Source organism: Oncorhynchus kisutch, linkage group LG29 (assembly GCF_002021735.2).
Source record: "Oncorhynchus kisutch isolate 150728-3 linkage group LG29, Okis_V2, whole genome shotgun sequence".
NCBI classification, from domain to species: Eukaryota; Metazoa; Chordata; class Actinopteri; order Salmoniformes; family Salmonidae; genus Oncorhynchus; species Oncorhynchus kisutch.
Genome location: NC_034202.2, coordinates 32,258,317 through 32,272,483, shown reverse-complemented (window position 1 = coordinate 32,272,483; position 14,167 = coordinate 32,258,317). Strand labels below are relative to the sequence as shown.

The window sequence follows — 14,167 nt, the reverse complement described above, 5'->3', positions numbered from 1 at the left end:
ATAAACAGTATATTTGTATGTTTCTTCTCCTTCCCTGGTGTCCTGGTCCTCACCTGGCTGTTGAGGAAGCCCTCAGCCTGCTTGACGTCTCTCAAGAAGGTCTGGAAGTCGAAAGCTTGGGCCAGCAGGCTGTGGCGGTTCTCCCACATGCGGCGCAGATCTTGCCAGCCGGTGTCCAGCGCCTGCAGCCTCTGGGCCAGGAACATGTACTGGGCGTCCGTCTGGCCCTGAGTCACCTCATCACCCACCGCCCGCATCTTCTCATAGTCCTCCTTGTAGTTGTCCCATTCGTTCTTGATGCTCTCGTGCTGGGAGAGCAGGCGCTCAGCCTCTGGCAGCGAGGTAGGGATGTCCTCAGACGCCACGGCGGTCTGCGTGCGGGACAGCCAGGACTGGAAGTCATCCAGGTCCCGGAGGAAGCCCTGCAGCTTACTGGCTTCGCCCAGAGACTCCTCACGACGCTTCATGGTGGCGTTGAGCTCCTCCCACACCTCCTGGATCCCCCCCAGGTGGGCATGGATCTCCTCGGCCTGGTCCGGGTGCTCCTCAGCCAGCTTCTCTGCCTCATTTCTCAGGTCGTCCAACTTACCCTGAAAAGATATGGAAAATATACCTGGTTGTCATCAACATGTGACATAAAATTATTCAAAGTATTGATGATGTCTTTAACAGTTAATACTGATCATCTCTTTAAAATGATCTGATGCTGTGGTTTCATTAGGTTTACCCTAAGTCTTTGTCCACCTCCATAACCGTTGACCCTGCCGTACCTGAATGGCCTCCAGGTCTCTCTCCATGCCGGTGAGTTTGCGCTGCAGGGCCATGACACCAGCCAGGTCGTTGCCCAGGCTCTCGGTGGACTCGATCACCTTGGTCTTCTCTCTCATCCAGCTCTGGATCTCGTTACACTCCAGGTGGTAGTTCTGGATGTTGAGGGCCGACTCCAGGGCCTGTTTCCTCTGGTCTGCCAGACGCTGGAACTCCTTCCACCTGGGGACCAGAGCAAGGGGAAGTCTCAATACCTGTTCCCAGTGCTCACTTTATACAGAGTATTGGCTGTGTATCAGATAGTATGTGTGTTTTTCATGTCCGAGACATGTCGAGTACTACTAACCTGTTGTTAAGCTGGTCTTGTGTCTGGTGGATCTGCTCTTTGCTGCGGTTATCTGATCCCAGGAGCTGCTGGGCCACCTGGTTGACATCAGAGATACGAGTCCCCAGGTTGTTCATCTCAGGCTCCAGGGTCTCAAACCTGCAGACACACAGATACATCAGACAGTCTCATTTCGCATCACTCATATTTCCATTGCTTTGTCTCTACAAGGGAGACTAAAGGTGAAATATTATCATACTCAAATGTTGTTTTGATGTTAAAAAGAAGAGACATATTCAGTTTGATATCCGCTTCATACACCAGAGCACAGTGAGTATGCAGATCGATATCGCTCAAGGAAAGGCCATTTAAATCATTGCCTACAGATCATTTCTTTCTTCTTATAACATCATTCTAACACTCCTCCCTTATTCCTCCCTTCCCCAGCTCACCTCTGCTGCACCACCTCCAGGTCTTCCAGTTTGGTGGGGATCATTATGCCGTCCAGCCACTGTTCCTTCTCCCCCACCCACAGCTGGCAGGCGCCCGCCTCGCTGTACATGCGGTAGAGGGCCAGCGCCCCCTCCAGGGCCTGACGCCGCGATGCAGACAGAGACACCAGCTCCTCATAGCGCTGCTCAATAGCAGGCAGACGCCCCTCCACCTACACAGACAGCAACAATCAGTCAAGCGAAGCATCTTCTAGCTGTGTCAATAACAACCAGTCAGCCAGAAGACGCTCCTTTGACCAGAGTCAATAACCAGAGTCAATAACAACCAGTCAGCCAGAAGACACTCCTCTGACCAGAGTTAATAACAAGTCAAGAAATACAGAATGGGAACGATAAATAAAATATGTCTCACTTAAGCGGAGAGAGTCTGTATGTAATACGTATGGGCCAGTGTCTGTATATATCAGAAAGAGAGAGAAACAGCAGGAGAGTGTGCAGTAGTGTAGAAAGTGGGAGTTGGTTTGGTATACTGTTCCAGGGGTAACTGACCTGAGGGGCGTTTGCATGGACCGGGGGCAGGCCGAGGGCCTGCTCATGCAGGGAGTCGATGAGGGTGCGGTGGCTCTGGATCTCCTCCTCCACCTCCCTCTGCTTGCGGGCTAGGGTCTGGGTGGAGAATTCGTCGTGGCCCACCTCCTGGCTGGACACCTGGCGCAGCGTCTCCAAGATCCAGGCCTCCATGTCATTGGCGTCAGTCTGGAACTGGTGCAGGGCCACCGCCTCCTTCAGCTGCACTTCCCTCAGCCGGGATGTCTGGGGACGCAGGGAGAGAGAAGGAATCAGAATACAAACAGAGGGAATACATCAACTTCTGAAATACTAATACTCTATATATTCATTTTGCTGGTGGACTGACTACTCTCTAGACTTGTCCATCTCCTTTTCCTTTCCCCTGCCCACTGACCTCCTCCAGGTGTGCCCACTGAGCACGTACGTCCCTGATCCTCTCAGTGCACTCTGGGGCTCCAAAGTGTCCCTCCTCCACCAGAGTTTGTCCGGCGGCAATGCTGTGGCCGAGAGGACCGTAGCGGGCTGCCATCTCGTCCCTGAAGGCCTCGTGCTTGCTGAGGAGGTGCAGGGCGGAGGTGAGGTCGCGGCCACAGTCTCCTCCTGACAGGATCTGCTCCTGCTCTCTGATCCAGGCCGCCTCTTCTCCCATCTCCCACAGGAACTGCCAGAGGCGCCGTGAGGCCTCCAGGCGCTCCCTCCGCTCCCCAGCCAGCTGGCCCAGCTCCTCATAGGCCCGGCCCAGCAGAGACACCTTCTCTCCCACCAGCGCCGGCTCACACGGCTTGTAGACTGAGAGAGAAAGATGGAGAAAAATAGCTAGTTATTTAGTTAGCAGTGGAGGGGCAACCAAACAAATGTTGCATAGTAGTCAAATGTTATCTTTTTCAAAATTACTCAAACAGTAACAATGTGTGTATAACACTTGTGTAGTCTCACCCTGTTGGTCGGAGGTGAAGCGCTGAGCAGCTCTCTGGACCCCGCGGACCCTCTCTGCCTGGGCTGAGATGTCTGCCTCCACCAGGTTGTGAGTCTGCAGCAGGTCCTCCACATCATGCAGATGCTTCCCACTGTCCTGGGACTGCAGACGACCCTGGGAGAGCACATGGCAGGAAGACATGTTAGAAACACAGTCATTCACCATGTCTGGACTATGTAGGCCTATAGTATAATTCTCTCTGTTATCTCAGTACAGAACCTTTATATTATCATATACATGTATGTAGCTCTGTCCTTGAGCTGTTCTTGTCTATCAATGTTCCATGTGGACCCCAGGAAGAGTAGCTACTGCATTAGAAGCAGCTAATGGGGATCCTAATAAAATACTACATTCTCTACCTAGTGAAGACATGCTCCTAATGAGATGGTAATGGGAGAGAGAATTGGTAAGACATTATGGTTCCAGCAGGCACTGAGAGTTAGAGATTAAGCAAAGCTGTCAATATCGTAAATGAGGGGCAAGCTTTCTCGGTGACTGATAAGCAAGACTTTATCTTGAGAAAACAGAGTGCTCATTTGGTATTGATGAGGCTCCCTGAATCACAACATAATCACAATAAACATCAATCTGTTAAAGGGCGATTCTACCACTTTTCAACTTAATTTTCATTATCTCTAGCACAATACCAGTGTCTACATATGTGAAAACGGCACGTTTCTAGAATTTAAAATAAATAAAGTTAAAAAGTTATTTCAAAAATGAACCCTTTCCACTCACAGTCCCTGTAATCCCATATAAGGGTTGAAAATGACACATTTTGTCATTGATACAGTCAGTGCCTAAATTGGACCAGAGTGGCTGTACAGAGCTCAGGTGAAGCAAATCTCAGGTTCTCTGCTTCACAACGCTGTATGGCTTTTGACTGACAGTCATTATAAACTTGAGCACCGTGTGCGACAGGAAGATGTCCCCATCCATTCCACTACTTTTGCACATTTGTTGTCTGAGTGAGGGAAATGCTGTGAATCGAAAGGACTTGATTTGTTCTGAAAGACGAGACATTGAGGATTATAATGAATACCGCTTTGACGTCGTACAAGCAAACCACACAGCCATGAGTCCAAATGTGCACTTCACATTTCCATATTAGATAACTTACATTTAAAAAATGTACAGTATCAACGTTTATGATCGCTATGTTAGATCCACAGTTAGAAGGCTGTCCTGAGTTATACCCTGGGTTGTCCTGAAAAGAATGAGCTCGTTTGTCGAATTGTGTAGAAAATTATTAGCAACAGAACATTCACTTGGGTGCCCTTGACTCCATTCTATGCACACCAATATTACGATCTGATTGTCTGAAGTGCCTTTTGAAAGCCTAACACTAAGATTTGTAAAAGCTTAGCTAGCCACGTTGGTACTAGAATAATCTTCCAAAATGATGCATCCAGAGTATTTTCAGATTTCGTTATTGACAAATGAAATGTACAGTAAATGAAATGCACAAAACCAAGAGTGTAATGTTTGGATTTAGCCTTGTGTCAGGTGAACTGTTGTTCTGATAATTTCCCCATAAATCTCCAAAGTGTTCTTTCAATTGCTACCATGGTCATGGATATGCTTTTTGTAGTTCTGTTAGAAGCATATCCATTTGACCCTATCCATATAGGCCTATTTCCACAAGTGTAAGGGATTAAAGCATTTAAAAACAGTTATTTTCAAACACTGAGATTCACGGTGAAGTGAGGAGCAAGAAAATACCCTCACCCTGGCTAGAAACTCCTTGCAGGCCGTCACTGCTTTTCTTATTTTTAACCCTGCCCTGTGATGTCACAGAAAAACATGTTTTAGGACCTTTCTGCTTATCTTGTTAACCACAGGTCATACAAATATGCCATGTTCTTCTAGGGATGCGCATCTTTCCCTTTCAAAATGATTCGATACGTATCTAGACACATGGGCTCCGATACGATACAGGAACAATACGTTTTAGTTTGAAATGATTCGGTGTGATTTGGTTTGATATCAGAATGAATCAATGCGTTTCGGTGCAATTCGATGCACCAACATTTGTTGCATAAACACATTTTCTATTCTAAATTAACATCTGCTGCTGATGGAACTCATGAGCTGAGCCTCTCGGAGCTGGATCTGTCTGAGCCGACTTCTGTGTTTGTGTGTGTGTGTGTGTGTGTGTGTGTGTTTGTGTGTGTGTGTGTGTAAATGATTCATGGCTATGGTGTATGTACTATGTAGGCACCTGAGCTGAGCAATAAGGGAGACTAGGCATCTACCAATATCAGAAAACGGAGGGGACATGTAGCGTATGTTTTTTTGTCCCAGACTTTGGTTCTGAAATCACCATCACCCACTAATTAACTTGATATTTTTGCAGATGAAGTGTTTGTGCTAGTAATGTATCAATATATATGGTTTACAAATGAGCTATGACATAGCTCAGTGGACAGTTTATTAGGTACACCATCCCATTCACACAAATGGTTGCTCCTACAGACAGTGGGTCACGTGGCCATGGCTTGCTGTATAAAACAGTCAGACAGGCATTGAGTTACTGTTCTATTGAATGTGAGAATGGGCAAAACAAATGGCCTAAGTGACTTTGAGCGTGGTATGATCGTCGGTGCCAGGCGCGCCAGTTCCTTATCTCAGAAACGTCCGGCTTCCTGGGCTTTTTATGCAAGACAGTGTCTGGGGTTTACAGAGAATGGTGTGACAAACAAAACCAAAAACATCCAGTCAGCAGCAGTCCTGTGGGTGAAAACAACTCGTTGATGACAGGTTGAAGGAGAATGGCCAAAACCTGTGCAAGCTAACAGGAGGCCACAAACAGGCACATTACACCACAGTACAACATTGGTGTGCAGAACGCCATCTCGGAACGCGCAACTCGTCGGTCCTTGTCACAGACGGGCTATTACAGCAGACATCCACACCAAGTTCCACTCCTATCAGCTAAAAACAAGAAGATGCGGCTCCAGTGGGCACAAGATCACCAACACTGGACAATTGAGCAGTGGAAAAACATTGCCTGATCCGACGAATCCGGTTCCTGTTTCATCATCCTAATGGCAGAGTCAGGATTTGGAGTAAGCAGCAGGAGTCCATGGCCCCATCCTGCCTGGTGTCAACAGTACAGGCTGGTGTAATGGTGTGGGGAAAGTTTCCCTCGAACATGTTAGGTCCCTTGATACCAATTGCGCAATGTTTCCATGCCACAAATAATTCAGTCTGTTCTGGAGGCAAAGGGGGGGGGGTCTGACCCGGTACTAGATGAGTGTACCTAATAAACAACTTTGAATTTCACCCTCATTTCTAAATCAAATGGTTTTGACCGGTTTGTGAGTGATCATCTCTTCTCTCGATTCGGCCATGCTGTGCGCCTTGCAAAAGTGATTTGCTGTCCTCGTTGTGAAATTATCAACTTTACCCTGTATATCAAAAAATTACGATATACACATTGATTATTTAAAGAAAAACGACCAAAACTACTGCTGATGGTGATCCTGAACAATCTAAATCAAATGCATTGTAAGCAGGTATAGCTAGATGAGAGTTCATTTTATTCCGGTAAAAACCATCTGCAACAGCGCAGGGATAACAATAACCTATCAAATTACAAAGTAGGCTTTATTAGTTGAGTGACAACCTATCACCCAAGACATTTCTGAAGGTGCTGCGCAGATGTTCAAGGTCAGGAACAGGCCGTATACCTCACATTGGTCAATGCACTAAGCTGGGCATAGTGTGCAGTTCGACAAGGCCTGGGGTTATTCAGCATGCAAAATTACTTGCAGATCAATGACTGTCAACACAGTTACATGCAGTTGGACACTGAAAGAGAGGACACATCAGCTGTCACAAAAGATGAGGTCTTTTCGGAAGGTAGAAATAATGTACTAGGAGCAAGACATTTTTGGGAACCGGCAATTGGTAACATTTGAATTGATTTTGTGACTGATGCATGCTACATTTGGATCGGGTTGGGGTCCGCAGACCGATGCATTTGTATCTTAAACATTTGAATCAGTGACAGATGTGTATCGGTGAATTGTTACATCCCTAATTTTCACCTACATTTATATAGACACTGGTATGGTGCTGGAGATAATGAATACAGGGTTGAAAAGTGGCAGATTTGCCCTTTAAGGTAGTCAGGGGAAAAGGAATCAGCTGAGGCCAAGAGCTAAGAATACACTCAGACAGACTTAATTCACCCAGTCAACCTCTGTAAACCCATTACACCCAGGAGTGGTAACCATTTTGAAAGGAGTACTCGCATGCAGGGTTGATAGAGTGAAATGTACAGGATTACAGAAGGTTGTCAATGACCAAGAGTACATATTCTACACTGGGAGAATATACAGTGGGGCAAAAAAGTATTTAGTCAGCCACCAATTGTGCAAGTTCTCCCACTTCAAAAGATGAGAGGCCTGTAATTTTCATCATAGGTACACTTCAACTATGACAGACAAAATGGGGAAAAATATCCAGAAAATCACATTGCAGGCTTTTTAATGAATTTATTTGCAAATTATGGTGAAAAATAAGTATTTGGTCAATAACAAAAGTTTCTCAGTACTTTGTTATATACCTTTTGTTGGCAATGACAGAGGTCAAACATTTTCTGTAAGTCTTCACAAGGTTTTCACACACTGTTGCTGGTATTTTGGCCCATTCCTCCATGCAGATCTCCTCTAGAGCAGTAATGTTTTGGGGCTGTTGCTGGGCAACACGGACTTTCAACTCCCTCCAAAGATTTTCTATGGGGTTGAGATCTGGAGACTGGCTAGGCTACTCCAGGACCTTGAAATGCTTCTTACGAAGACACTCCTTCGTTGCCCGGGCGGTGTGTTTGGGATCATTGTCATGCTGAAAGACCAAGCCACGTTTCATCTTCAATGCCCTTGCTGATGGAAGGAGGTTTTCACTCAAAATCTCACAATACATGGACCCATTCATTCTTTCCTTTACACGGATCAGTCGTCCTGGTCCCCTTGCAGAAAAACAGCCCCAAAGCATGATGTTTCCACCCCCATGCTTCACAGTAGGTATGGTGTTCTTTGGATGCAACTCAGCATTCTTTGTCCTCCAAACACGACGAGTTGAGTTTTTACCAAAAAGTTATATTTTGGTTTCATCTGACCATATGACATTCTCCCAATCTTCTTCTGGATCATCCAAATGCTCTCTAGCAAACTTCAGATGGGCCTGGACATGTACTGGCTTAAGCAGGGGGACACATCTGGCACTGCAGGATTTGAGTCCCTGGCGGCATAGTGTGTTAGTGATGATAGTCTTTGTGACTTTGGTCCCAGCTCTCTGCAGGTCATTCACTAGGTCCCATCCGTGTGGTTCTTGTGATCAATTTGACCTCACGGGGTGAGATCTTGCGTGGAGCCCCAGATCGAGGGAGCTTATCAGTGGTCTTGTATGTCTTCCATTTCCTAATATTTGCTCCCACAGTTGATTTCTTCAAACCAAGCTGCTTACCTATTGCAGATTCAGTCTTCCCAGCCTGGTGCAGGTCTACAATTTTGTTTCTGGTGTCCTTTGACAGCTCTTTGGTCTTGGCCATAGTGGAGTTTGGAGTGTGACTGTTTGAGGTTGTGGACAGGTGTCTTTTATACTGATAACAAGTTCAAACAGGTGCCATTAATACAGGTAACGAGTGGAGGACAGAGGAGCCTCTTAAAGAAGAAGTTACAGGTCTGTGAGGGCCAGAAATCTTGCTTGTTTGTAGGTGACCAAATACTTGTTTTCCACCATATTTTGCAAATAAATTCATAAAAAATCCTACAATGTGATTTTCTGGATTTTTTTCTCTCATTTTGTCTGTCATAGTTGAAGTGTACAGACCTCATCTTTTTAAGTGGGAGAACTTGCACAATTGGTGGCCGACTAAATACTTTTTTGCCCCACTGTATAGTGTGTGCAGAGTTGACATGTTGATATGTTCCAGTACCTTCATATCTCCCATCCAGTCCATGATGTATCTCATCTCCTCCAGCAGTCTCTGCAGGTCTCGGTGTGCGTGGAGTCTCTCCCTGCGAGCGGCTAACAGCTCCTTCAGGTACTCCCACAGCCGCAGCACGTTGTCCCTCCTCGCCAGCACGCGACGCACGTCATGGTAGTTCTCTGCCTCCAGCTCCCTGGCCACCGCCTCCACGGCCGCCACCCGCTCCCCGTACGCCCCGATGTCCGTCTCGATGGCCTCGTGTTTACGGGTGGCGGCCTCCACCGCTCCCAGGTCAACGCCAAAGTTGTCCTGAGGGACAAGAGGACAGATTGAGGTTAGAAGTGGGAGAGGTCAGTGTGTACATTGGTCATAAATGTATATGTGAGAGAAAGAGTCAATGTGTGCAAATGCATACAAGGGTATTAAATTGTCTATTAAATTGCTAAATTCACTCTCACTTCTAGAAATGAAAGTGATAGCAAATTATAGTTGTAAATGCCATTAAAATGGAGATCAGCTAGCTACAGTGTGTCTGTAGTCATTTATCATTCCCCTACACATTACTAGATAATTAGACTGGCTGCTCTGTAGTAAACATGTCTCGTCAAAATAATGTAATCACAACCATCACTTATGATTACTGATTATCTCTGGTCTGTGGACACCTGGGAGACAAATATAACCACCCTCCTCCTCATTGTGAATACATTATCAGGTCTCAGCCAGGGGTGTTACCTGAGAGACGAGCCGCTGGTTCTCGCTCAGCCAGGTCTCCCTCATGGCGGCCTTGCGGTCGAAGCGAGCAGCAAGCATCTCCAGCTTCTCCTGTCGAATCAGCTCGTTCCTCAGCGCCAGCTCCCGCTCGTGCTCTGCCTTCTCCAGACGCTCCCACGCCTGCAGAGCCAATCAGAACACAGCTAGTCAGAGAGGTCCCTTAATTAAACCAGGGGTGTTATTCATGATTTTAAACACCTGCAGGGTTAACTGTTGTTTATTTAAGCTCCACTCAGGACAAGTAATGCATTTAAACAGCGAGTAACTGCAGCCCTATGGGTGATACCTTGTTGATGTCAGAGATGAGCTTTCCCTCCCTGGGAATGTACACCTTCTGGTTGTTGGCTCTCATCTTGCTCTGAATGGTGAACAGCAGCACCTCCAGGTTGCCTTTCTCTGTGAACCTGAGGAACACCAACACAGCCAGGTAAGATACCTAACATGGAATATGATTCCAACCTGCTAGAACATCCCTCCTGTTCTTAAATTCTAAATTTCCCCCCAGCGTGTCTCCCTGTCGTACTTTGGGGGTTTCTCCACTGTGCGGTAGGTGTTGAAGGCCTGCAGCTGGTTCTGCACACCGTTTAGGGAGTTGGCCAGCTGCCGGTCATTCAGAGTCAGGATGGTCTGCTCAATCCACTGCAGCAGCTCTGAAGCCAGGCTCTCATAGTTCCCTACCAGCTGGTCAGCCTCAATGGCATAGTCCAGCACCTGGGAGGAAGGGAGGGAGAAAGAGAGGGGTTAGACAAGCGCCAAAGACAGTGACAAGAAGACATGCGCGTACGCACGCACACACACACATAAAAAGTTAAACAGCCATTGCACCCCACCTTGCCAACCCTCTTGCCCTCCACAGCCAGGGCCTTCATCTTGGAGAAGTAGTGGTAGTACGTGGCCACATAGGTGATGATGGACTTCTCATCTGGCTGGTCAACGTTGACATCTGGAAAGAGAGACATTTGATCCTCATCTCCTCTCCACATACTACCCACACAGTCAGACACACACTGACACAAACATGCACACACACAAACTTCCAATCCAAGTCGCACACACACACTGACACACACACACACACAGTCTCCCATCTTAACCCAGTCAATTCAACTTAAACACACATGGTGCTTGTCTCTAAATGTGCCCTGATTGATGGCCCCAGAGCGTTGCCAACCCCTCACCATGTATGGACTTCCTCTGTGATGTCAGAGGGCATCATTAAGCCCTGCCCCATGGCCAGCCTGGCCACATAGACCCTATTCTCACTTAAGTTGTAATTCATTCCAGTAATCCTCCTCCCACACCCCATCCAGCTCGCCTGGTATATGACAGGAGCACTGTGTTGGTGACAACTAGCCAGAGGGCGAGGGCAGAGACCACATACAATCCCGACACTTGTCCAGTCTGAGCTCTGACCTCCCTGACTCACCTTCTGGGTCGAGGAGTTTGGTGAGGCCTAGCTTATTCTCTGCTGTGTTGAAGGCATTCTGGAGGTTATAGTGGGCGTTGGACCGCTTCAGGGTGTCAAACTCAATCACGTCCGGTCTGGACGGGGAGGGGAACACAGGTGTTGCTTTTAATGAAAGGAATCTCATGTATAAGGCGTAAAGACAGCATCCTAACCACTACATGTTGAGTTCATCAACACGTGACCATGTTTTTGTACATTCTAAGATGTGTAGGCAAAGTCAACTTCAACATTGTTCCATTTATTCAGATCGACTCCATTCTAATCAGATAAGGAAAATGACAGTGACAGAATGTCCTTGATTGCCTTGTAGCTCATTCAGTCCACATTTCAAACTACTCGTACTTTGAGTCTCAAGTGAGCAATAAACACTAGCTGCAGGCATACATTCAAATGTGTCAGTACTTAACTGATGAGCATCATCCATGGGCCTCCATTTGTTACAGTACTTGTCATGATAAAAATCACACTCTAGGGGTCTGAGTCCCACCGTAATGCAGTAGGAGTCACCAGCAGAGGGCAGTGGTGAGTCACCAGGCATGGCCTTGCATGCAAAACGAGTTGGTTTTATTCGTTATCTAGGTCAACTAACTCCTATTTTATTTTCATCCATTTATGGGGATACAGACCCCCCCCCCCCCCCCTGTCAAAAGGCCTATTCCTCAACGGCACTGCAAGGACAACAGGCCAAGGTACTGGACATCTAGTCACGGACAGAATAAATATATCACTTCACACGGACAGAGTGCCAGGTGAAGGACAATGTCAGGGCCTACAGTTAACATGAGTAACTAACTTATTTCATAGTGTGACAGACAACATGGACAAAGGGGGAAGGTAATTGACCTGTGTTTGTGCACGATGGCGTTGAACGCCAAGCCGTCTCTCCAGCTGGTGGTAAAGTTGTGAACGTTGACGTTGGGGTACCTGCAGAGTCAAGGTAATAGCTCATTAATCATCAACTCAGTACCCAGGCTCTTTTGGTGTCGACCAACACTGGAAATTATTAAATTAAAATAACTCATCATTTCACATATCTTCATCATACATTCACATTACTGGACACATCCTAGAATCTCTCCCTCTCTCCCTTCTCACCCAGCGGTCTTCATCTGGCACCAGAGCAGCAGAGCCTCCTTGGCTGACTTCCTCTCCTTGTTACCCTCAGTCTCCACACTGATGTCCTGGATCTGTTAAGCAGAGCAGAGTACTCTCTCAGTCAGACACACTGCCTACATATTTCTCTCTCTCTCATTAAGACCTCACTGAAATCATCGGTCTTACATACAGCTCTTTGTTAAGTTTGATGATGAAGCACATCCGTCTAACAGGAGAATATGTAATTGTCATGAAAAGAAGATGAGGGGAAAAAAGAACACTTAAATCTCGTTAGAATATTAACATTCTCTGAAACCAAAGTGGCCTCAGAAAACCACGGAACAGAGGTAATTGCTTCCATTCCCATTAGTTTTGAACTAGGCAGGGTGGGTTTGACCCAGGTGAGGGTGGTGAACCGGACACAAGTGGGCTGGGATGTGTAATATTCACTTGTGCCATCTACACTCTAGGAAGGCCCATAGAAAGGCATTGTACAGAACATTACAAGGAGTCACACGGTACCTGGAAGCGGAGGATGATGGTCCAGATGAGACCCAGGGTGAGGCGGTGGTTCCCGTCCACGATGTCGTGGGAGCCCATGTTCTCCAGGTGGACCTTCTGCTCCTTGAGGAACTGCAGGGCCTTGTCCACGTTCTCCAGGCAGTGGATACGCATACGCCCCTTGGTGGGCTTCGGCTGGACAGAGACAAGCGAGAGAAGGGGGAGAGAAGGAGGAAATTCAGGATGTGTGAGAGAGTGATGGAAAGTGACATGAAAAACAGAGAGGGAGAGGAAGAGAGTATAAGAATGAAAATAGATTTCATGTTAAGCAGAATGGAGCACAGCGAGGGAAAAACAATGAGAGAGGACAAGAGAATTCAGGAATGAGAGAGGGTTAGTTCAGGACAAATAAGGTGAGCCATGAGTGATCGGTCAGGGTTAAGGTTAGGGTCAGGGTTAGGAGGACAGATAGAGGTATTCTGAGATACTGACCAGCTGTTCTCCTGACAGCACCTCCAGCAGGCGGATGAGCATGCGTCCATCTCTCAGGTCAGTGTACAGGTCCCCGATGCGGCACGTCACACGGCCCAGGTGAGAGTTCACCCACTTAGTAAAGGTCTTCTTCTGCACTGCTTCACGCTCATCTGGAGAGGAGAGGAGGGCAGGTTGATGTTAAACCAATCATCTGGAGAGCAGAGGAGGGCGGGTTGATGTTAAACCAATCATCTGGAGAGCAGAGGAGGGCGGGTTGATGTTAAACCAATCATCTGGAGAGCAGAGGAGGGCAGGTTGATGTTAAACCAATCATCTGGAGAGCAGAGGAGGGCAGGTTGATGTTAAACCAATCATCTGGAGAGCAGAAGAGGGCGGGTTGATGTTAAACCAATCATCTGGAGAGCAGAGGAGGGCGGGTTGAAACCAGCTCATAGGGACTGGCAGGCAGGTGTGAAGTCATTCATTGCTTTGTAATAACCTATTCCATGTTCAATAATCCAATACTGTCAGCAAAATAAATATTTTGAGGGGATGCAATTTTGTTGGAGAAAAACACTTATGTAGTCTTATACAGCCATTAAAATGCCTGAATCACCCCTCAGACTGAGACTGATGCCAGTGAATCATGGGGACCTGAGCTCCGCTACGCAGCACTTCATTTCACAGATGAACTACGCCATTAGGTCGTTGGGATTACTGCGTTGACAGACAGCGTAGTAGAGAGTTCTTTAGGCCTCTAACTGAACCTAAGTGACTGGGCTGCTGACGGGGCGTCCGTCAGTCGCCTGGGACTACACCATCTGAA

The 14,167-nt window shown here is 47.1% G+C and overlaps 1 protein-coding gene across 6 annotated transcripts in view; it reads right to left on the bottom strand.

The window, feature by feature from the left end:
* Positions 1-14,167, bottom strand: part of LOC109874410 (spectrin beta chain, non-erythrocytic 1-like) — a 106,734-nt gene that overhangs the window by 20,829 nt on the left and 71,738 nt on the right. For all 6 annotated transcript variants that reach the window (XM_031808783.1, XM_031808782.1, XM_031808784.1 and 3 more), the window contains 17 exons: positions 13,360-13,511; positions 12,889-13,062; positions 12,367-12,458; positions 12,115-12,195; positions 11,230-11,345; positions 10,634-10,746; positions 10,327-10,514; positions 10,090-10,207; positions 9,765-9,923; positions 9,036-9,338; positions 3,052-3,205; positions 2,510-2,904; positions 2,095-2,358; positions 1,546-1,757; positions 1,115-1,252; positions 771-990; positions 54-590 (listed from right to left, as the gene is read on the bottom strand). In XM_031808783.1, the coding sequence (XP_031664643.1) occupies positions 54-590; positions 771-990; positions 1,115-1,252; positions 1,546-1,757; positions 2,095-2,358; positions 2,510-2,904; positions 3,052-3,205; positions 9,036-9,338; positions 9,765-9,923; positions 10,090-10,207; positions 10,327-10,514; positions 10,634-10,746; positions 11,230-11,345; positions 12,115-12,195; positions 12,367-12,458; positions 12,889-13,062; positions 13,360-13,511 (3,416 nt within the window). The remainder of the gene's footprint in view (positions 1-53; positions 591-770; positions 991-1,114; positions 1,253-1,545; positions 1,758-2,094; positions 2,359-2,509; positions 2,905-3,051; positions 3,206-9,035; positions 9,339-9,764; positions 9,924-10,089; positions 10,208-10,326; positions 10,515-10,633; positions 10,747-11,229; positions 11,346-12,114; positions 12,196-12,366; positions 12,459-12,888; positions 13,063-13,359; positions 13,512-14,167) is intronic.